This window comes from Suillus fuscotomentosus (assembly GCF_016647785.1).
Source record: "Suillus fuscotomentosus strain FC203 chromosome Unknown F5891scaffold_66, whole genome shotgun sequence".
NCBI lineage: Eukaryota > Fungi > Basidiomycota > Agaricomycetes > Boletales > Suillaceae > Suillus > Suillus fuscotomentosus.
In genome coordinates, this window is record NW_024539578.1 from 83,103 (window position 1) to 105,127 (window position 22,025).

The following is a 22,025-nucleotide window of genomic DNA, read 5'->3' on the forward strand; positions in this document are numbered from 1 at the left end:
TTCAATCTGGGAGCTTTTGCTGTGCGCTGTGCTTTCGGCAGATGTTCTGTTTCTGCTGTTCGCTAAATTCATTTCCAATCAATAAGAACGTCGGAACACAGATCAGGGAATCAAATCAGAAAAGTCAGGTATTTGGCTGGTCTGAATAGGAAGAATCTGGGAGCCGCACAGCGGCACCCACTTGTAATACGATAATAAAAGTACGCTACTATGTTACAGTACACACAATTGAAGATGAGTGAAAGATCTAAATCTACATTGCACGGACTATTCATTATGCTCATTCACGCATCCGCATGAAAAGACTCGTCGAAGACCATCTGCGAGACATCAAAACGTTAGCTGCCCGAAAACAAAGAATGTAAAAAATAAGACATGCCTCGGATAGGACTAAGGGCTCTAACCGGGCTGAATCGTTTGGGGCTCGTCGCGCGAGGTGACTCCTTTTCTCTAAAAGTCGGGCTCACAGGAGGGGAAAGTACGCCGCTTTTGTTGACAGGCAGGTTCATATCGAAACCTAAAGCCTCTTGGGCGTCCTGTACAGGCGACGGAGGGCGGGAAAGGACCATCGCAATGGTGTCATGATACCCGGCTTCCTCTAGTCCGCTGCGAATGGTGCTCCTATGGCTGCGTCGCCCACGTGTTTTTGGTGTCGATGCATTCGATTTAATATGAGTGGCACTGGGCTTTCGACTGCGAGGGGGTGAATAAAGGTCCCTCGCGTGGACCTTTCGCTTTGAGTGTATGTCGCACGGCTGACCCAATGTGGCGTCCGAGTTCATGAACGATTTGGACCGATTGCGAACCTTTCTTGAGGATTTGTTAAGTGGCGAAGACTCCGTGGAAGAGTGTCCAGGTTCCTTTGTCCTTTGGGAGTGCGCAGACAAAACACTCATGGCATCGATCATATCGCCAATGTTGTGGATGTGCAAATGACGTTTGAGCGCGTCAATATCACGAAGGACATCAGTGCATCCAGAATGTGAACAATGTATTATGGTTCCAGGAGTGCAGTGACCAGCCTGAACCATTTCCAATGCCTGAAGCTGCTATACGGACATCAGTATGAAGTAGCATGTGGTGTGAGTAGTGCTTACCGCCTGCGCTATGCCTTCCGGGTCATGATGAAGCAAACGAATCTCTGGCTCGGGACGCTTCTCAAGATCGATTGTGGATTGACCGTCGTCGGTTATGGTGGTGTATGTCGAGTCCCTGTTGTTGGGAGTAACGGGAAGTTCTTTGACAGTGTCGATGGGGCAGACGTTTGTAGTTACTTGGTCCTCGATTGTCTTGCTTCGTTGTAGGTATTCCTGGACGATTCTCTGGGCCTCCGTCACTCCGTCGGGATGCTCTTGATGTTTCTTGTCGAGTTCCTGAGCCTCAGATAGAACGGTGTCGCTCGACTTGGCATTTGCAGGACATGCCACGGACTCAGCAGTAAACTCCCATGCAGATACGAAATCGGTGTAAAGGCTTGCATCGTCCTCCTCCTCATCGAGAGACAGGAATGACATCCCCTCTACAATTTGATAGGAAATGAAGGTGGCGTATCTACGAGTGTCTGCCCTGGAGCCGTCGAATCCATCGACGCCCGTGGCAGTAGTTGATTCTGAGTTTGACATGATTAACTGGCAAAAGTGAAAGCAAGCAGCACAGAGAACAGCAGGGAAAGAGGAAAATGGTGAGGTACTCCATGAAGGATAGTAGGTGGTGTTTTATACGCGCAAGAATGTGGACCGTCGACGCTTTTGTGGATGTGGAGTCTGGACGCTTTGAGTTGGTGGACACTCGAACTGTGTTTTGCTTTGGTAGTCCACTGCAGAGTTTTATTAATGATCCCCATTTCGGGCATAACCCAGTTCTAGGGTTAGGGTCCTCTTCCCAACAGCTCGGTTCGAGACTTTGAAGTCAACCAACCAACCAACCGCTGGCACCAACTTCGACATGTCAGTGATCTGTACTTCCTTCCCCACGATAATCCGCGTCGGAGCTCACTCATCAATGAAGCCAATGTATAGTTCGTATCGTAGAACTCTGAATCATAGATGGAACAGTGTAATTGACACCAGCCAAGCTCGCTCCTTCGTTGCACTGGCGGCTTCGCCTAGGTCTTCATCGCATGCTACCAACAGAAAATCACGCTCTGTTCACACTAATTCACGACTTCAACCGGCATATCCTGGCCACATACCACTCACCCCATTCGAAAACGGAGTTCTCGCAGTTGGCTCTGCACTCATGTCTCTCATAGATACTCGTCGCGCGGGCAAGCACCTCATCATCTTTTACAGTGGGTACATTTTGCTAACGAGTCCATTAGACATGGTTGCAGCTTGCGGAGAAACCACTGCTGGGCCAACTCTGGTAAAGTTGAGGGATACAATGTTGGAGTCTCCAGAGGGTCGGCGCATTCTCAAAGAAATGCCACGTATCAATTCGCAGACCTTGGACTGGCAGAAGTTGCGGTCCCTTCCAGAGAACACCTTTGGACGTGCTTATGTGAGGTGGCTTGACGCTTGCAAAGTCACACCTGATTCTCGAGAGCCCGTAGGGTCATTTTATTCCACACTATGCATACCAGATGGTGCTCACCACTAAGGACACAGGTACACTACATTGATGACCCAGAGCTGGCATATGTTATGCAGCGCTATCGCGAGACGCACGACTTGTATCACGCCCTCTTTGGATTGAAAGTCTCCGCCCTTCCCGAACTTGCACTCAAAGCGTTTGAGTTTACGAATCTAGGCTTCCCCATGACTGCATTATCCCTGGGAGCCTCAATAAGACTCAAGTCACCCCAGCGGGCCCGACTTTGGGGGGAATTTATCCCTTGGGCTGCGAGATGCGGGAGTCATGCGAGATGCCTGCTTACAGTGTATTGGGAGGAGAGATGGGGACAGGATCTGGACGAAATGAAGAAGGAATTTGGTGTCTGGGATCCACCAGCAGGAATTACCATCCCGCGACCCTCGCGTATTGACCTCCCCTGACACATACCGGCATGACAATAGGCGATTTTGCCGTTTCGCGGGTCCTGTGGAGCTTCGGCATGTGGAACGGATAATGTATGTCTCCTATTTCCCGTTGTCGACTATTTGAGTCTGTGCATCAACACAGTTATAGGATCCAGAATGCCTGGACTCTGGTAGGCTATACTGTTATATTTAAGCTTACATGAAGGTATCCCGACTCTAGGGAGAGAGGGTTCTATCAGCTAGAAACATCCCGGCACCCGTATGCAAATAGGTGCATGAAATTATTTCCTTTTCCTGCTGCTAAGCTTGCATCGAACACAACGTTAAAAAGTGCAATACTTATGTCCTCGTTTCTCGTGTTCAGATCACGACTCGAAGTATGAAAGTTGCTGTGTCCGTCACTGTGTCTCACGTTTGCTCACTGTCTGCAACAGCGCCAAAGACTTATTTCCATGGACGTTGGGAGCCTTTTTTCTGCCATGTAATGGCACAGTGAGCTTGCTGCTATATCATATATTGATCTCGACCGATTCTTGCGATGTGCTAGCCTCCTGACAGGCACGAAGAACATCGTTGGCCAAGTGTTCTAGCTCGGCGCAAATCCAGCCTCTGCGGTCTCCTTTGGTCCATTGGACTGAACCATAATGCTCGCAAGAAGCTAAGCCTTAATATCGTAAACGTAGGTCAGTAATCGGGAAAACGTTACACTTGTGCAGAATGTAACGTGTCAGTGGTATTAAATTACAAATAGAGAATCGTTGCATCGTGTGGACCAGTCCAAAACAGGGCCTGTATCATGCGTACAATAGCAACTCATCATGAAGGACGCATCAACGTGACGGTAGAGTGAAAGAACCAGATATATTTCATCCAGACTCCAGATTCATGTTGATACGGCTGAAAAGTTGTTGGTCCGGGATTCGAAGAAAAGGTGAACTGTGGTATTGGTGGAACACTTGGACTTGCCTTGCCGCGAAGTACATACGTCCGATCAGTGTTTGCAATTGGTTCGAGCTGTAACCAAACATCAGTAGTTCCGAGAATGAACATGATGTTCCTTGTTACTAATCTGGTATCTAAACTTTGATTTTCAGGATTGTTTATATCCAAGTTATGCTCCATATCAATCGGTATAAATGGAGATAAGGTCTTGAGCCACTTTCTGAACCCATTTGCCAACATGTCGACCAGTGAAGTTCTCCCCCAAGGTGCAGGCTATGGCGTCGGTGAGTTGGTTTCTAACTCACGTGTTTTAAACACTCATCTCCAATAACATTGTCAGTTATCGGTGAGATACATTGTAATCTGTCTTCTATCATTCGCTCAAGACGTCTAGGGATCGGACTGTTCTTCAGTGCTTTCATGGTGGGTTTGACTGCTATGCAGTCACGCTACACGGGTGTCTCTCCCACAGAGTCAGAGGAATTTTCGTCTGCTTCGCGTTCAGTGAAGCCTGGGCTTATTGCTTCTGGCATTGTCTCTGCTTGGACATGGGCAGCAACGCTAGTATGTCCATGTTCAACATCCATACCCATACATGGCTTAGCGCGCGATATCACTTAGCTCCAATCTAGTGCAGTCGCTTATAGATATGGCATTTCGGGTCCATGGTGGTATGCCGCAGGTGCGACAGTACAGGTCCTCTTGTTCGCGCAGCTTGCCGCGAAATTGAAGCTCAATGCTCCCTATGCACACACCTGGCTCGAGATTGTTGCAGCGCGCTGGGGAACTACAGCGCATCTTTTCTTCATGTTTTTTGGTCTTGCCACAAACTTGATTGTGTCCTCAATGCTTGTTTTGGGTGGTTCGGCTACTGTGACAAGTTTAACTGGGATGAGCACGATCGCTGCGTGTTTCTTGATCCCACTGGGTGTTGCCATGAATGCGTTCCACACTGCTCTGTGATTAGTAGGTGGATGTCGTACATGTCATATTCCTTGACTCATGCCTTTATCTTCAGTACACATACAACCGTCCTCTTCGCCATTATCTTGACATTTATGTTCACCGTATATGCAACATCAGGCTACATTGGTTCCATCAGTCGCATGCACTATCTATTGGGTGAGGTATCCAAGATCTCACCTGTAGCCGGTAACGCTGGCGGTTCATACCTCACTCTCCGCTCCAAAAACGGCCTCATCTTCGGTGTTATAAACCTCGTCGGCAACTTCGCAACTGTCTTTGAGGACCAGGCATATTGGCAGCGCGCCATTGCCAGCAGACCTTCTACGACCGTCAAGGCATACCTCATTGGTGGTTTGGCGTGGTAACTTGGCGTTTCGTTACCAGCATGTGTCAGCATCTCTGATCCAAGCGTAGGTTTGCTGTTCCATTTGCATTCTCAACGACGCTTGGGCTTGCCGCAGTGGCTTTTTCTGCGGTGCCTGCTGCCAACTCTCCGTCACAAGATCCACTATCAAGCAACTTTATTCCCATGCTTGCGCCGCTCTCGCAAAATGCTATCTCAGAGGGTCTTCCGGCCTCGCTAGCTGCTGCGACGTTGCTCGGGAAATCGGGCGCAGCTGCACTTCTTATAGTCCTCTTCCTGGCTGTGACCAGTGCCACGAGTGCGGAGCTCATCGCGGTCTCTTCAATTTTGACTTACGATGTCTATGTGGTATGTTCCTATTCAGCATTTGGCCCAAAAATCGCTTACTGTTAGTTATAGAGATATATCAATCCGAAGGCTACGGAGCAACAAATTTTGCGTATGAGCCATGCAGGGGTAAACATCTTTTTTGGAAAATCTGATCTCCTCATCAATTGTCATGTGTAGGTTGCCATCTTTGCCCTTGTGATGGGTATCGCCGGTGTTATTTTCTACTACATCGGAGTGTCCATGGGTTGGCTTTATGTTCGTGCCTATATCCGTGCTACCTATTGTGCCTGATGTAGTTTGCAGACATTCATGGGGGTCATCCTGGGCTCTGCTGTCTGCCCAATTGCCCTTTGCATTACCTGGAAAAAAGCTAATAAAGTGGGCTGTATTTTGGGTTCGCTCATTGGTTTTTCTGCAGGTATTATTGCCTGGCTGGTCACCACCTCTGCGCTTAACCAAAAAGTGATCAATGTCACCGTATGTATATTATACTCCCATAGTTTCGCTTTTGACCTTGTTGCGTGATCAGACGAGCGGAGGTTAGATGACCGCCAATTTCAACACTGATGTGAAGCTGAATTGACCCAATGACTAATAGGCGACTACGAAATGCTCGCAGGAAATCTTGCGTCAATCGGTGTTGGTGCCATTATCTCAACTACTACTTCGCTTATCGTGCGCAAAATGTCTCATCCACTAACTCGGAGATCACGAGCTAATCAATCCTGCAGTGGCCAGATGACTATGATTTTGCTTCGGCTCGTGCAATCAATAACCGTGGTGCCGCTGTTGCTAGTAGAAATATCGATGACGAACTAGAGGAGCCAGAGGTCGAGAAGAAAGGTCTAGACATGTCAGCATTATCCGCGACAAATGAAACCGAGTTGGACCCAGTTGGCCTTAATAAGGCATTCAAGTTCGCTGCCAGAGCATCAATAGTACTTGTTCGTGCTTGTTTCCTTGTAACCACTCAGATACTGAAGCCGCTTGCTCTACAGACTTTGGTACTGATAATACTTATCCCTCTCCCCCTTTTTTTTGCCCAGACGATCTATAGTGTTACCGGCTTTTCGGTGTGGGTGATAGTCGGTATCATTTGGACATTCCTGTCGGCGGTCGCAGTCGTGATATACCCCCTGTGGGAGAGCAGAGCCGCGCTTCGGCTCATTTCGAGAGGAGTGATCATGGTAAGTGTGGCATTTTTTATCTCAGAGCTCATCTGATGGCGTGCAGGATATTTTCTCACCTGGGAGCGGTAAATTTGTTGCACCATCTTCAATGAAGAAGCCTGTCGAATGAAATTCCGTGGCAGCTTTTTGGATAATGAAAAGACACTATATGATCTACCTTGCTCATTGGTTATTCAAAGCATGAAAATATTTGATAGCAACTCTGGGAACATTTCCTGTGCATGAGAATGTTATCCCGGACTCTGGTCATTGGCGCCGCGCCGCTCCAAGAGCCGAAGAAGATCTGAAAGCTTCGAGATCCTGGTTGACTTTGAGCTACTCGTTCCTGTGCCTCTCCCATCTGGTGACCTGGTCGATACGAGGAAGGACGAAGAAAATGATGTGAGCGAAAGCCTTAGAGTTTCCGCTACGCTAGCCACGCACAATATTCGCAGGTAGGTATGCTGAAACGACTCGGCTGTTGCAGGACCGATATCGATACACATACTGCTGTGTTATCATAACGCTTATTAATAAATAAGTCTTCCAAGGCAGCACAATGGGCTACAGTAGATTTTATATCCGAAGACGGGACAAATAGCGCAGCGCAGGGAACAGGAGGAAACGCACGTGTTTGGCCCACCTGGAATCTGGCATAACGACAATGACAACGATCGTGGCATGTATCGTCAGCCTGCAGGACTCCTAAGGAGGAAAAGTCATACGCAATATATGCACACGGGTAGCACAGTGCATGAATCAATGTGCCTCGTCCGAGGATAATGGTTCGATATTCAATGCTTGCAGGTAGATTGAAAAAAAAACGGTCCTGCATTGAGCGGTCACGTTGAACCTTCTGGTAAACGAATGGACGGCGTCCAACCAGTTCGTAATGACCTGCCAGCGCTTGCCTCTTTATGGTTCCAGGACTTCGGATCGTAGTTTGAGTACTCGTCAGTGCCACGTCACGACCGCGTCAACCTGGCTTGTCAGTCCTTGTTGCGGGTTGGCTTTACAAGATGATACGTTGTTCCACGTCAAGTTGCTGGTAGAGATTCTCTACAAGATCAATCTTATTAGGTGGCAATATGCTTGGGGTTCACACCGTTCACCTTGCTCCACACTAAATTACCAATGACTCGGACTGTACCTCACAAGGTAGCTGGCTATCCAAGTCATGATCTGCTGGAATTGAGGGCACCATACCAGTTCAGTTCAAGGTGAACTGTATTAATCTACATAAAGAACAGTGTTCAGCACGTAAAGGCAAGCTGTCTTCCTCAAACACGTATCTGGGCCCACACTAGTATCACATCCTCACAAACAATGCGTTTCGCCTTTGTCCTCGCTGTTGCTGCTGCAATATCTGCCACTTATGCTGCCACTAGCAGTGAGCAGTGTAATGTTTTCTGCAAACATCCAGATGATTGCTGTCCTGATAAGCCGCGTTGTGTGAGTATGAGTTGTCTGCATTTAACAAAATAACTCACTGGCGCGATAGTTTCTCTGGGTGTGCTCTGGCGCATAGTATGGTCACTAGGTTGTGTGGCGCCTTGATCGAGGGGGATCAGGTCAGAATCGAAGGTCCAGAACCAAAAGTACCTATGACTTTCATAAAAGTGTTTCGGTATTTTATCATGGGCACTCTAGTACATACCCACAGCTGAGTATTTACAATCCCCACTCATCTGTAAAGCTCCCCTAGAACTTCTTCTAATTAACCAACCTGTTATGTGTCTGGTCATCATGGGGCAAGACTTGAACAAGACTAAATTCTGTTGGATATTAAAATATTGTCCGGGAGTCATTGATGTAATTAGAGTTTATATTCTACAGGCACGAGAACGTACATATTTATTAGCCGCCGCCTTCTACCGCCGCTTAGTAATAGCTTCAGAGACATAGACAGGCTCGTCAGTGACAAGCCGCGACCGCGTCAGCCTAGCTTGTCAGTTCTTGTTACGAGTTAGCTTCACAAGGCGATACGTTGTTCCATGTCAAATTGTCTGTAGACAATGCTTCACATGATAAGTAGATCTTATTAGGTGGCAATAACATGATTGGCCCGTTCACCTTGCTCCGGTAGGTGATATGCCAAATTGCCAATATGACCTTGTTCACAAGGTAGCTGGCCATCATGCATCATGATCGGCTAGAATTGCGGGTATCTCAATTGATTTTGAGGTGAACCGAAATTTCCTACATAAAGGCAAGACATCTTCCTACTTTCCCTGAAGACTTATCTGAGCTCTCACTCGTATCACAGCCTCACAAACAATGCGTTTTGCCTTTGTCCTCGCTGTTGCTGCTGCTTTAATATCTGCAACCGACGCTGCCACTGACAGTGAGCAGTGTCCTGTTTTCTGCGGTCATTCAGACCAATGCTGCCCTAATAAGCCGCTTTGTGTGAGTACGAGTAGTTTTCATTTAACCAAATGACTCACCAGTGGCGTGGTAGTGGATCTGGATCTGCACCACCCGTAGTGGCTAATGAACGAGGAACCGACCACGTTCGTCAGAGTTGTGGGTCTAGAACTAAATTAAAGTATGGCCTTCATAGAAGTATTTTCATTTGGATTATCATGGACACTTTACCTATGACTGAGTTTTCACAATCCCCACTCATCTGTAAAGCACCTCTAGAACTTTGGCTGTTATCTGGGTATCATGGCGCGAAACTATATTAATATTGTCCCGCCGCCATTCTACCTAAAGTCTTCAAGTTGAAACAACTTCTACCTGTCGTCACATATTTTTGATCCTTCTCTTTTTTAAAAAAAATTCTGTCTCATCAGCGGGTCTGGCCCACCACATTATTTGACAGTAAATCTCGTAAAATGTCCAAACAGCCTCCATTACAACTTAAATGCACCCTCACCCGTCCCCACTAGAGTTAGCAAGTGATAAGAACAAGTTCAAAGCGAGTCGGACGTGTTCGTCGTTAACCTACTAGGCCAGGCTGGTCATGAACCTGTCTGGGTTGGGCATGACACAACTACAGTCAGCCTACAATGTGTTGATTATTCAAAACTGAGGAAGTCCATGAATCATGTTTTCTATACTGTAGGGAACACCTACATAACTACCATGCTAAAATGCGTATCTACCACTCCTCTTGATGTGCATGCATTGTGAGTGACATAAAATAACGAGGGATACGGAACAAAGCGAGACCAAAAAATCAAGGAAAAAAATGCCGCAAAGAACAGATGCAATGATAACATGCTTGACATACGTGAAATTCCATCCCATGTGCATCTCCCTTTCGTCGTTTTCCTTTTCATTACCCTTCAAACCCTCCGAATGGTGGCACTCCTCCCGATTGTACTTGAACTTCCGGTCATGCTAGGCAGTTTTGACTTTGGCGCGCTAATGGTGGGCGCTGGAAGTCTGGACGAAGGTAGCGCTCCCCCTGTAGGACGGGGCAACCCCGAAGCCATGCCTATAGTCGCAAAGCGTGATGGCGGGCGCAGGCTCTTTGATGTAGCAGTGGTATTAGATGCGGTTGGTATCTTCACTGGCGGAGCCTTGCTAAGTGATGACGCAGTAGGCTTCAGCAACCTTGATTTGAGCGTCCCACTAGATGGTTTTGTCTGTACAGGTTGGGAGGGCATGCACATCTCAAGGGGTGAATGGGGAGGCTCAGTAGCTTTTGTGCGCAGACCGAGGACGCTTGTGAGTTTGTTCTTCATACCCAGCGTAGGCCGTATACCCTGCTCAGGCTTGCAAAATACATTCGCCTTAAGGTCGGCAGGCATCAGCCCAGGAGGAGGGCGGCGCACGCCAGTTAGTATTGGTTTGTGGATCGAGGCGGAAGGTACAGTCGGTGACTCCTGCTCCTCTGCACTACTTCCAGCAGACGAGCCCGCACTAGATAGGGAAGTTGTCCTGTCATGTGCCTTGGACCGCTTCACAATGCGGAGCGCATGCACTGGAGCTGCGGGAACTGGCGCAGTAAATGCCAGCGAAACCCTCGGCGGTGTCACTGATTGCAATGTTGGAGAAGGGATCGGGGATAAAGGTGCAGACACCTTCAGTGGCTCAGAGACCTCAGCCTCGGGTGCAACAACCATGGGTGGCCGGGGGGAGGGCGACGACAATTTCATTCCCGGAGAGAGGCTGCTCCGTCTTGTTGTCAGTCTCACGGCTACAGGGGGAGCTGGTACAATGGCATGAAAAAAAGGAACAAAAAATAAAGACATGAACGTACCATTTGCAGCAGCCGCTGGAGGTGATGGTTGTAGCGTTGGACTAGACCCAAATTGTGGTGCTACATGTAGCGAGGTTTGAAGATCAAATCCATCTAACAAGACAGCACCGCTTACCTGGAGAACCAGCATCGGTTGCAACAGTGCTCGCCGCGTCCTTCTCCTTAATTCGGTTTGCAAGGGCCTCCATCATCTCTTCCTCAGCTTGCATGTCGAAATCATCGGTGTCGATCACAAAAGCATCACCACCAAAGAATGAAATCCTGTCATTTAGAAGATCGAAAGACGCGTCAGGGCAATTTAGTTGGAGGTTGAATGAAGACTGGAGATCCACAGAATTTCGGCGCGGATTAAAAGATGGGGAAGACGTTGTGTGTGCTCGAGCGCGTAACCGAGGGCGTGCGGTTGAGGCGGTTAATGCGTCGTGCGAAGGAGATGATTGGGTCTGATATTTGGAAGGAGGTAATAATGGCGCATCAGATCGAGTTAGTATCTCTTCTGAAAGGAGAGTGGCCGACGGTGACGGTGATAGATGTACTGTAGGTGAACCTAAATTTCCTTCTCTCGACACAACGATGGTAGGAGTAGCGTGTTCGTGAATGCGCCCTCCCGATGGCACTTTTTTATCTGTGAAGTTGATGGCATTGATCACAGATGCTAGTGGTGAGCTAACTGGTGCCAAGGTAGCGTGACTCGTGCGGACTGCTGTCATTGGTGAGGAGTGATGCTCCGCGCCAGAATTTGAAGCTTCAGGAGAAGCTCGGGCGAGATTTACTGCTTTGCGCGGAACGGGTGTGGCATCCATAGAGATATCGGCAAGAGGGGTGCGCTGAACATGAGGAGTAAGAGTCTGTTCTGACAGTGGTGTTTGCGTGGAATTGTAGCGATTGTGGGTCTTTCTCGAAGGACTGTTCATCGGCGTGGCCAACGAGTCCTCTTCATCCATGTCCATACTTTCATGAACAAGCGACGCATTATCGACGTCATCTTCGGGCTCTTCTTCAATAGTGAGCCCATTAAGAAGATCGGCAGTTTCATCCATGATAGTCGTATCACCGACATCAACCAGACGAGTTCTGAGAACTACTGGGGAGTAGTGCTTGCTTTGCGTCTTATAAGTGCGGTTGAAGAATGCCGTCATCGTGAGCCTGTCGGATTCATAGTAGGATTCGTGGCTTGGCTCAGCGTTTTCCTTGTCAGATCCAGAGAGCGAGTCTGGCGTTGTGACTTCGCTCCTTGGAGTCGCATTAAGAGGATCGAAGAGGTTGAGAACGCTGTATCTCGGATGGCTCATCGTGGTACAGAGTTAAGAGCGAAGAACAGGTTACAGTAGCAGTCCTCGAGAGTCCACCCAAACCAACACTCCGTGACAAACGCGTGACACGTTGCGTTTCAAGTCACGTTTTTTTCTAACGCGGTCACGTGCCGACGAGAATGTGCAGGAACAAGAAAGTTTCACTTAAGCTTGCTATATTCAATATCGTCGAGCATCCCTCGAGCTCCATGTGTGGAAGGTGAGTGACATGATACCTTATAGCTAACAATAATCATACACGTCTCTGGTCAATTCTAACTTCTAACCTTCGTCTCTTCAAATATGTACATGGAATGCAGCTTCGAAGATAAATTACTTTCCCGCGCGAAGAACCTAAATGCATCAAGTTCTTTTGCAAGTGCTCGAAAGGATGCGCTTTGAGTCTCTGACTACGGGAGACGAGGATGGAGAGCTGATCGACTTTGACTAGGCAGGCAGCATGGAGTTGTTGAATATCTTATGGATGTGGACACAGTGAATGTCGAACGGCGGCCCGGCCTCTCGACGCATACGATGACAACTCGATTAGGAGCGCGAAGGAAAAAAAACACGAGACGTTCGAAAGGAGAGTGCTAGATGTCGAAACATTCCGTGGATGTACAAATCGTTTCGATACTTACGCACTTGCTGATCAATGATCGCGCAAATTTACTGCCTTCGCAGCAGATTCACCATGCATCTCGCCACGATGTCACTATTGGATGCACAATATATCTTGGGACTCACTTACGAGGGGAAAAGCAACCATTGCCTCGTCCTAGCCAGCTGTACGGGATAGCAATGCCGAAGGACCTAAATCGCGTTCATTGACGGGATGTGCGACTCTTTTGGTATAACCACTGTTGTAATCTCAATCGTGTGCATCGAAAGTAAAGAAATGGATCTTTGTCCCTGCTTTCGCCGGAGGAGCCTGATGGGAATGAATGCGGTTACCTCGGTTTTGACATGTTCACATTCCTCTTAACTCAGTTTTGCAATTCGCTGAGCTCAGTTCCTACATGAAGAACGCCTCTCCCTTTATATTCGATGAAACAAAGGGAAGGCCCTTTTATTTCTGCGTTATGCATAGATGTAAAGAAACTAATCCAAACTTGAAAACGTTTTTAGTGTGCAGGAGTCGGAACTTCTGCCTTCTTCCATTGCCAATGTCTCCTGATGCCCCGATTTTGTCTCTGATAACGAATCTTCAATTGCCAATGTCTCCTGGTGCCCCGATTTTGTGTCTGATAACGAATTTAAATTCAAGTCCACACGGACGTCCTTGGTGAAATGTGCAGAACTAATATTGGAAATGTCGATTTCGTGGACTGTCTGTGGTTGCAGGTAGGACTCCCGGGCAATGGAACTGAATGAGCTATTAGTCGGCGTCCTATTCTATTACCGCTGAGGGTGACTCACTTGGCGAGAAGACATGTGGCGTATACTGTCATGCCAGAACATTAAAACATTCAGTGTACTTGAGCGATAACAACAAGATTCTCACAGCATCCCATGGGAAAACACGTATACAGGTGTTTGATAACGAAACTGCAGACTGCCCACTGAATCTCTGTTAGAGTAATGATTTGGGAATGAGACGAATAAAAGCATTCACAATTCCAAGAGCAGTGAATGCCGCCACGCTATGCAAGGAGTGAGTACACGCTCGTCGTCAATGATCATGGACTGACGTTGTAACCAAGCCCGTTTGCGAGCAAAATATTATGAGTTTCGTAATCATTCGGTTAGTTCTAGTCATCGAGAAGGTGAGTTCGGTACTCATTTGGTGTTTGAACTTGTCGATCACCTTGGCAAATCCGATTTATTACTGTGAAGAATGTAGGCCAAAGTACCAGCGATAAGAGTATCACCGATTGCTGAACAACCAATTGAGATCGGGGGAGCCCACTTAACCCTTGTGAGTTGCACCCTGATCAACTAGAGAACGAACTTACAAGAGCCACTGTGTAGTACGTATGATTACTTGGTTTGAAGCTGTCTCCCGTGTTGAAAAATGCCTGGCAACGCGACATTGGGAATCGGACCTACATTATGGAGATGGTCTTGAGAAAACCAAAAACTATTTCTCTTGATTGAGTAGTAACTCTGCATTGCATGATGGATTACGGCACCTTGCTCCATGGCACAAAATGCAATCTGATTAGCGTAATCAGTCACCTTTTCCGAGGCAGCTCAATACAGTCCCTACCAGAACAACTGTCATTCTCCGTTTACCACAGAGACTTTTCTCAACTTCATGTGCACGTTAGAGAGAAGTACGACGATAGTATCTTGGTGACACGTACGACAGCAAACCCTACAGATAAAAACACCATGCACAAGAGATGTTGTCAAGGTCTGTGAAACGACAGTGAGCTTAAAGTCAGGATCAGGGGAAGAAAGCTCTACTAACACATATCCCAGTATAAATTGCCCATTCTCTGTCATTCTGTTAGAAAGACTATCAATGAATCACCGGCGGTACTAACGTCGACACACGGCGAATGAATTGGGGGAAATCCTCGAAATCCACTATGTGAATGCCCGCGATCCGACTAGTAAGCGTCCTAACGAGAATTACAGTGTCATGCAAACAAAATTTTAATATAAACTCACATTTGAGCAGCTTGCATCATCCTATAAAACGACGTCAGTCCTCACATCAGGTGCACGATTGGAGAGATTTACCAAATGATGGCAACCTGTTATGCATTATCAGCTATCAGTCTGTGGCATGTGATCTAATTCGTACGAGAAGTTTGCTCTGCCAGTTTTCTCGAGATCGAATGGTATGTCTCCTGAAATAGATCCAGACTTGCGCAGTCAAAATCAAGAAAGCACTATCTTCCGTCGTTAGTGGATACTAGATGGTCGCCGATATGGTATGAAACAATCCTACATTGATGATATACCAAGACCAGTCATCAGAGAAGCTATGCTTCCGTTGTATGACGCCGTAGTCATGGAATCCAGGTGCTATAGAGCTCGAGGATGAGATGTAAATTGGGATCAAAGGAAGAAGAGTAATCGTACAGTTTATCATCTCTGAGTGCTGCCTGGCATGTCCCGTTACTACTATAGTAGCACTACCGGTAACCACAATGGCCGGTGAATCTTCCATCAAGATCGCAAGAAGCACTTACTACTATCAGCACTAGTACTAGAACCATCCCCGAGCTCCACGGTCAAATTATATCGTCACGAGCAGGTCACGAGAGGTTATGAACCGTTCCGTCGAAGTTGTGGTCAAGTTTGAGTTCAATGTGGCTGTGCGGACATTCTAATTCGCTTAGCCTGATGTGGCCAATATTGGTTTCAGCCAATTTTATTTGGTCGGAACATACCAGTAATCCTCCTTCCATGGCACATGCAGCACTTGATACGTACAATGGTATATCATACGAGTGACAGACGAATATCCGGATTTCCATGACTCTGAGTCTCATCGGATCCCATTGGACACGCTGGCAACAACTTATCAAGTCCCAATTCTGCATCCGAGTTTAAGACCTATTGGTTTTTGGTCTGTTTCACCTTTTACTTTCTTTGCGGTGAACCATGATCACTCCATATCATATTTCTAGCTTCTACAGTGTTCCATCAAGGATGTAGTAGTACCTGGCCTCAGTCCTCATTGCGAAATGTCCCGATCCCACCGATACATACTAACATTGGCAATTTGTGCATATCCTGTCAATCTCCTTCCAGTGCGAGGTACATGTCGAAAACTTCTTCTATTTCTCACTGATGTCCGAGTCAGACCACTGATCGAATGACGTACGGTTCCATTCATGTATCATACTGGCCATGTAGCGCTTAGCCACTCTCAGTCTACACTTCTTTCCATTGTTCTCCTCCATCGCAAAGGTTGGGACTGTATTCAATTTTAGTAGTAGCTGCACTGATGAATTGGTCTCCCCAGTCTATTACTACTAGTTTTTGCATTCAAAGTCAATCGATACGGTCATTACTTTAGTCATTTATCCCGAACTGACATTTACGTCCCAGTCAAACTACTACTAGATACTGGTTCGGTAGGGTAACCGAGTTCAGCCTCATGTTCAAGTATGTAAGTACATCGCGAACCGAATTCAAAGCTAACTTCAGTTTGGTTCTTTCGTTCGTTTTTGTTGTCCGCAACCGATACCGAAGCTCACAGCCTTATCATTATCCTGCGACCCTGCTCCATTCCTGACCTTGATGATACGGATCTTCCTATTCTAAAACAGTTCATCTCTGGATCTCAAAGTACATGAGGTACGTGTCGGCAGAGTGAGTCAAGATTCTAGTCATTTAAGTACGAGGAATAGCTAATTACTTGTTATCTGGCTCCGTTGGACCGTCCTCGTTCCATGGTTCTCTGTACTACTCTCTACTCGTTCATTAACACTATCTTTCTCAACAACTCCTGGTCCGAAGTGTCCCTTCCTGGCCTGGTCCACGTTCCCTCAGATTTCAAAGTTCATCGGTTTTGGAAACCTGGCTCTGACAGTATGGCTGGGAGCGATCCCATAGGAAACTCGACTTGATGGCTGAGACTCGATTGGATGGCCAGCCCTTGATCTCATAGTCGACCCTATCTCAGAACCGAATTGTGGCCTAGTCGAACTCGATCCCTTACTGCCGCACTCAACTCAATGCCTTGCAAATTCTGCATACGGAATCAGTAGTACCAAACCACACCTACGCCTTGCTCTGGCTGGACTTTTAAACGCTCTCAGTACTCGTCATGGCCACTGTTCTTGCAGTACAAATGTACTACTGGGATAGCGACTAGGTGCCAGTATATCATTGAGCTCTAGAATACACGTCTACAGTACCAAGCGCTCGTTTCTGTCCATAACTGGTAACCTACCTGATGATCTGATCTTGCCAACCAAGTATTCATCCAGCCCATGCTGCCAAGACGTCGCCGCTGATGAAACAACTGCTCACCCATGGTACAGATAGCGAGAAAAATTATTTCTTCTACTTCTCATATAGAAGACTTTCTGCGCTAGCCTGAAATGCTTCACGAGAGGCGCCTCATCAAACATGCGTCGTCGCTTAAGATCAGTCTCATTCATATTATTGTGACAACGCAATTCATGCGGCTCACACCAAATGCAGCCATCATAATCATCGGTCTTAAGTAGAGGATAACGATATATGTAGGTATATGACTATATATCTTGCGCTGCCACATTCTAGCCGATTATGCTTATCGTCTTCATTATAACATATGTTTGCAGTGATTTGAATTTTGAACACAGGATTTGTGCACGGCGGCATTCCGACGGAAATATGTCTCATAGTAATCTAGAAGGACAGAGGCATTGTGAAGAATCAGGAAATGATATGTGTTCCTTTTAATGGTCTGACTGCGACCCTTGATGAATGTAAATACAGTGGATATTGAACAACTTCTTGACCCATACGTACGATAGTAGTAACTTAACTCTGGTAGGCAATTATGACAACACTGATTGCGAAATGGTGACATTATGTCCAAAGGATTATCATGTATAGCTACTCGACTTAAGAGGAAGACGCTTTCGAGGAATGTGTTCCTTCTTGCATTGCCAATGTTTCCTGTTGCCCGGAGTCATTGTTTGGCAGGCCCACATGAATAACCTGCGTGAAAGGTCCAAAGCTGAGCCTGATTTCGGAAATCTCGGGTTCGTGGTCTGTCTGTGGCTGTAGGTAGGATTCCCGAGCGATGAGGCTGAGCAGAGTGTCAGTAGTCTCTTCTATTACCCCTGAGAACGACTCACTTGGCGAGAAGACATGTAGAATATACTGACAAGCCAGGATATCAGAACATTCCGTGTACTTGAGTTGATAACTCACAGCCTCCAATAGGAATACACATAAATAGATGAAAAATCTCGAAACGGCAAGCCACCCACTACATCTAAGTCAGAGACATAGTTGATGCACGAGATGAAGCTAGTGGTGCCGAAGTCCGGTTCGGTTCGGTTCTTAGGCCTCTAAATGCGAACGCCGAACTGGACCATCGGTCGCGTTCAGGCAAGGAGGGCGAACGCTGGACCGGACCCTTATGAACGCGTTCACAAGCGTTTGGTTCAAGTTCAGAACGCGTTCGAACGCTCGAACGCTACATATAATTTGACAAAAATTGCAAGAAATACATGAACCGTAAATGAGTAGCTAATCTCCTGAGTAAATACTACCTTCAAATCCCCACTGCGCTCCTCTTTCTTCTTATGCTTGCGATCCTCACGGTCCTTGTCTCCAAATACCTTGGTCCGCTCGTAAGCTTCCTCCCCGTCATTGTCTTCGGCCTCTTCTTCATCATCTGAACAATCCTCTAGTGCAGGAGGTTCGTCGTCATCGTCATCATGGTGACGGACCAGACGGGACCCACGTTGCACTCGCTTGGGTGCAGGCTGTCCTTGGGGAGGCGCTGGAGCCACTCGTTTGGCTGGAGTCGTGTTGCCAGCATCGCGGATTTTTTCTGTCGGTTTAACAGCTCGGCCTGAGCGAGACACAAAGGCAGTTAGCTTGCCATTGGATGCAGGAGGTGGAGGTGGAGGAAGCATGGGCGTGTCATCGTCAGGATCATTGTACCAATCGATGGCACTAGCATCCTTGAGTTGGCCGTCAGATCCAAGTGCGCACGACATTTGTGCAGCAAGGAGGGTGAAGATTGAACCTGTAGTAAGTAGCTCATTTATTCCAAATTTTATGATAAGAGATCAAAAAAATGACGCACCTTGAACATCCTGTTGCCATGCAATTACTTGGTGTTGAAGCTTGAAGTACCAGAACGAGAAACCTGAGAATATGTTCTGAAAATAAAGACCATTGAAGTCTGAATAAAGATTAACATTTGTTTAACATTAGGCTTACCAGAACATCGAGTAGATTACCAGGGAAGTCAGATCTCGCCAATGGAAATGTGTTGGGTGTTTTGGCTGCGAAGTCCGATCCGCTATTGATTGTCCCGAGATCGATCGACATGCCGGTTGCCAGAAGATCAGAGCAGATATATTGGTGGATCATGCAAAGAATATGAGAACACGTTCAGACGGGTTCGAACGGGTTCGAACGGGTTCGAACGGGTTCGCAGTATTCAGGCAGCAGCCGAACGCTGAACTTAATAATCAGTTCGGTCCTTATACTATTTCGAACCCAGGACCGAACCCACGGTCCGGTCCGGGAGGGTTCAGGTCCGAACCGAAGTTCAGAACCGGACTGCGGCATCACTAGATGAAGCACTCACAAGCGCAATGGTGATGGATGCCGCCACGCTATACAAGAAGCGGTGAGTAAATACCCACTGTCAATACCAAGAAACTTGCGTTGTAATCAAACCCGTTTGCGAGCAGAATACGATGAGTCTCATGACCATTTGATTAGTTCTGAGCACGAAGATGGTCAATTATACAGGTTAATTTCATACTCCAACTAATTAATCACCCTGGCGATGCGGTCCTGTATTTGCAGAGAATATAGACCAAAGTTCCAGCGATAAGAACATCACTGATTGCTGAACAACCAAGCGAGATCGAGATAGACCACTTTGTCCTTGTGAGTTGCCAACATCCTGGTCAAGGGTAGAACAAACTTACAATAATCATGACATTGTAGTCGAAATGATCACTGAGATTAGCACTGTTTCCCGTATTTGAGAAACACCAGACAGGATGATATTGATGGAATGGGACTTACATGAAGACTGCACTAAGAAGACCAAAAGCTGTTTTTATGTGATTAAGTAGCGATCATCCGTTGCAGGATACAGTACCGCACCTTGCTCCATGACACAAAATGCAATCTGATCGGCACGATTAGTTGTTGTGTTTGAAGTAGCCAAACGCAGCGCCTACCAGAACAAACATTATTCTCCGTTTGCCATAGAGACTCTTCTCAACTTCACGTGCGCATCAAAAAGAAGTATAATTGTAATACGTCAGCAGCACGTACGACTGAAAACCCTAGATATGAAGACGCCATGCACAAGGGACGTGGTGAAGGACTGTGGAATGACAGTGAGCTTGATTGGTTCGAGACCGGGGGAAGAGAAGCCCCACTCACACATATTGCGGTGTAAAGCGCCCAGTCGCTGTCGTTCTGTCAGAAAACGCCCTTGATGAGTCACCGACGATACTAACGTCGCCATATAGCCATAGAAATGGGGTGTATCATCTAACTCCATTGTATGAATGGACGATAGCCGAGTGGTAATTGCCCTAGCAAGAGTTCCAGTAGCCTGTACATATATTTTCTATGGGGACTCACATTTGAGCAGCTTGCATTAACCTGTAACGCAATGTCAGTTTTTCCGTCAACTGCTGCACATATAATTACCAGATGAAGGCAATCTGTTTTGCACTGTCAGCGATTAGTCTGTGATATGCAACACAAATTCATACCAGAGCTTTGCTCCGCCTGTTCTCCCGAGATCGAATTCTACGTCTCCAGAAATAAATCCAGACTTGCGCGGTCAAAATCAAGAAAGTTCTGTCAGCCTTCATTAGCATATGACTGGCGCCAATAGGTTTTCGGTAATACAATCATACATAGATGATATACCAAAACCAGTTATCAGGGAAACTATATTTTTGGTAGCGAAACTATGTGCCGCCGCGACTTGGGCCATTGCGCGAATGCAGTTGCTGCTGGTTTCTGGATTTTTTTTGGAGTAGAAGAGTAGCCATACAAGCGTGCGTAAGTTAGCAACTAATAGTACAGGTACAAGCCGCATAAAGCTGGCGAATGGAATGTTCCGGCCAGAGCACAAGTACTGAGATCAATGATTCAGGCTGTTCAACTAGCTACCGTCACTGTTTACCTATGGATCCATAAGCCTATTTTTGTCAATGAATAATGGATTGTGGCTTGTGAGTCACCACCCTTGGTCATAGTCGATAAAAATTTTATACGATCAGCTCCAATTATACTTTCAAGTTCGATCGCGAGATCCACTTCACACTCACCAGCTATCTCGACCGCTCGACTCCAGACGTTCCTGCCCTTTGAATTCTACGCCCGAAGCGAACTATTGCTTGAACGAGTCTCATCTGCTATTCGTCTGGCAGATGTACAATGCTATCAAGAACGAGTGTCACTCGAATTTCTAAATTCTGACTAGCTGTCATCGCTAGGATCCCGCACAGATCGGAAAGTCAACACCGTACCCTCCACGGGTAGTGTGGGTTTTGGATAACACAGCAGGGACTGCATGAACAAGAGTGTATGCCAAAGCCTTAGCACCCTTTGCAACAGCTTTTCTGAACGACTTGGCCTTCTCGGAGATGGATGATGAGATCTTGAGACCTGAGATGCCTTCTTTGGCAGTGGCGCATCAGAGAACTCGCGAGTCTCCCCAGGGTGTTTTACGTTGACTGCGGTGGGGTTTTTTTTTTGCTTCAGAGTGGGATCCTTTGGGGTCATAGACCATATGTTGGATATAGTCTCGTCATAAGCTTTCTGCTGTGGATAATGGGGGTGTGTTCGGTTACTTTTGAAGCGGACACGTACTCTCAGCTGCGATGGTTTTCCGACGTTATACATGGCTTTATATGTATGACATTATATTCCAATCTTTTCTATATATGATCATATATCGGCATGTATGACAATATCTGCGGCTCACCAGTCCTCTGATGGCCTGGGAGCTTCAATTGGAGAGACGACTCGTAGTGAGGGGGTGAACTTAGTACTGGTCTCGAATTTTTTTCCTTGGCTTCATGGTAGTGACTCGAGCTGCTCTGTAGCAAAGTGTCAGCTTGATGGATTGTTAGAATGGCTCACGGGGCGCAAAATAAA

General features: G+C 46.9%; 6 protein-coding genes across 6 annotated transcripts; 2 read left to right on the forward strand and 4 right to left on the reverse strand.

Moving 5' to 3' along the window:
* Positions 1-284: 284 nt before the first annotated feature.
* Positions 285-1,798, reverse strand: F5891DRAFT_1175627 (uncharacterized protein; the record flags this gene model as incomplete). Its single annotated transcript, XM_041365724.1, has 3 exons — positions 1,098-1,798; positions 468-1,046; positions 285-320 (listed from the first exon to the last, which is right to left on the reverse strand). Exons 1-3 carry the CDS (start codon positions 1,620-1,622, stop codon positions 285-287), a joined length of 1,140 nt encoding a protein of 379 aa, XP_041221006.1. The 5' UTR covers positions 1,623-1,798.
* A 212-nt stretch (positions 1,799-2,010) lies between these two features.
* Positions 2,011-2,993, forward strand: F5891DRAFT_960098 (Coq4-domain-containing protein; the record flags this gene model as incomplete). Its single annotated transcript, XM_041375699.1, has 2 exons — positions 2,011-2,547; positions 2,607-2,993. 2 exons carry the CDS (start codon positions 2,011-2,013, stop codon positions 2,991-2,993), a joined length of 924 nt encoding a protein of 307 aa, XP_041221007.1.
* Positions 2,994-4,158: 1,165 nt separating this feature from the next.
* F5891DRAFT_1194150 (urea transporter) lies at positions 4,159-6,879 on the forward strand (the record flags this gene model as incomplete). The annotated part of the gene is made up of 14 exons (XM_041367890.1): positions 4,159-4,204; positions 4,261-4,266; positions 4,315-4,484; positions 4,542-4,879; positions 4,939-5,247; positions 5,301-5,598; positions 5,650-5,706; positions 5,758-5,835; positions 5,884-6,057; positions 6,110-6,119; positions 6,179-6,255; positions 6,312-6,524; positions 6,579-6,767; positions 6,814-6,879. The coding sequence occupies 14 exons, from the start codon at positions 4,159-4,161 to the stop codon at positions 6,877-6,879; spliced, it is 2,031 nt and encodes a 676-aa protein (XP_041221008.1).
* A 2,845-nt stretch (positions 6,880-9,724) lies between these two features.
* On the reverse strand, positions 9,725-12,308 carry F5891DRAFT_1058404 (uncharacterized protein). Its single transcript, XM_041362794.1, has 3 exons — positions 11,075-12,308; positions 10,960-11,019; positions 9,725-10,908 (listed from the first exon to the last, which is right to left on the reverse strand). Exons 1-3 carry the CDS (start codon positions 12,249-12,251, stop codon positions 10,040-10,042), a joined length of 2,106 nt encoding a protein of 701 aa, XP_041221009.1. The 5' UTR covers positions 12,252-12,308; the 3' UTR covers positions 9,725-10,039.
* A 959-nt stretch (positions 12,309-13,267) lies between these two features.
* F5891DRAFT_1058410 (uncharacterized protein) lies at positions 13,268-15,519 on the reverse strand. Its single transcript, XM_041362795.1, has 18 exons — positions 15,285-15,519; positions 15,151-15,227; positions 15,004-15,091; positions 14,940-14,953; positions 14,868-14,888; positions 14,741-14,818; positions 14,665-14,692; positions 14,558-14,609; positions 14,461-14,504; positions 14,384-14,408; positions 14,301-14,331; positions 14,207-14,246; positions 14,059-14,159; positions 13,943-14,002; positions 13,867-13,894; positions 13,756-13,813; positions 13,671-13,695; positions 13,268-13,617 (listed from the first exon to the last, which is right to left on the reverse strand). The coding sequence occupies exons 2-18, from the start codon at positions 15,213-15,215 to the stop codon at positions 13,353-13,355; spliced, it is 1,023 nt and encodes a 340-aa protein (XP_041221010.1). The 5' UTR covers positions 15,216-15,227; positions 15,285-15,519; the 3' UTR covers positions 13,268-13,352.
* A 4,150-nt stretch (positions 15,520-19,669) lies between these two features.
* On the reverse strand, positions 19,670-20,731 carry F5891DRAFT_1194153 (uncharacterized protein; the record flags this gene model as incomplete). Its single annotated transcript, XM_041367891.1, has 11 exons — positions 19,670-19,774; positions 19,826-19,868; positions 19,926-19,953; positions 20,007-20,031; positions 20,084-20,127; positions 20,181-20,232; positions 20,292-20,319; positions 20,369-20,446; positions 20,496-20,516; positions 20,565-20,578; positions 20,630-20,731. The coding sequence occupies 11 exons, from the start codon at positions 20,729-20,731 to the stop codon at positions 19,670-19,672; spliced, it is 540 nt and encodes a 179-aa protein (XP_041221011.1).
* Between the last annotated feature and the right edge of the window lie 1,294 nt (positions 20,732-22,025).

Excerpts from the sequence above, each read along its gene's own strand:
- F5891DRAFT_1058410 (XM_041362795.1), bottom strand. The coding sequence starts at position 15,215 with ATGACTACGGCGTCATACAACGGAAGCATAGCTTCTCTGATGACTGGT. Across the intron at positions 14,819-14,867 it reads ATGATGCAAGCTGCTCAAAT|GACGCTTACTAGTCGGATCG; the intron begins GTGAGTTTATAT and ends AATTCTCGTTAG. Across the intron at positions 14,693-14,740 it reads TTCATTCGCCGTGTGTCGAC|AGAATGGGCAATTTATACTG; the intron begins GTTAGTACCGCC and ends ACAGAATGACAG.
- F5891DRAFT_1058404 (XM_041362794.1), bottom strand. The coding sequence starts at position 12,251 with ATGAGCCATCCGAGATACAGCGTTCTCAACCTCTTCGATCCTCTTAAT. Across the intron at positions 11,020-11,074 it reads AACCGATGCTGGTTCTCCAG|CACCACAATTTGGGTCTAGT; the intron begins GTAAGCGGTGCT and ends CGCTACATGTAG. Across the intron at positions 10,909-10,959 it reads TCCAGCGGCTGCTGCAAATG|CTCCCCCTGTAGCCGTGAGA; the intron begins GTACGTTCATGT and ends CCATTGTACCAG.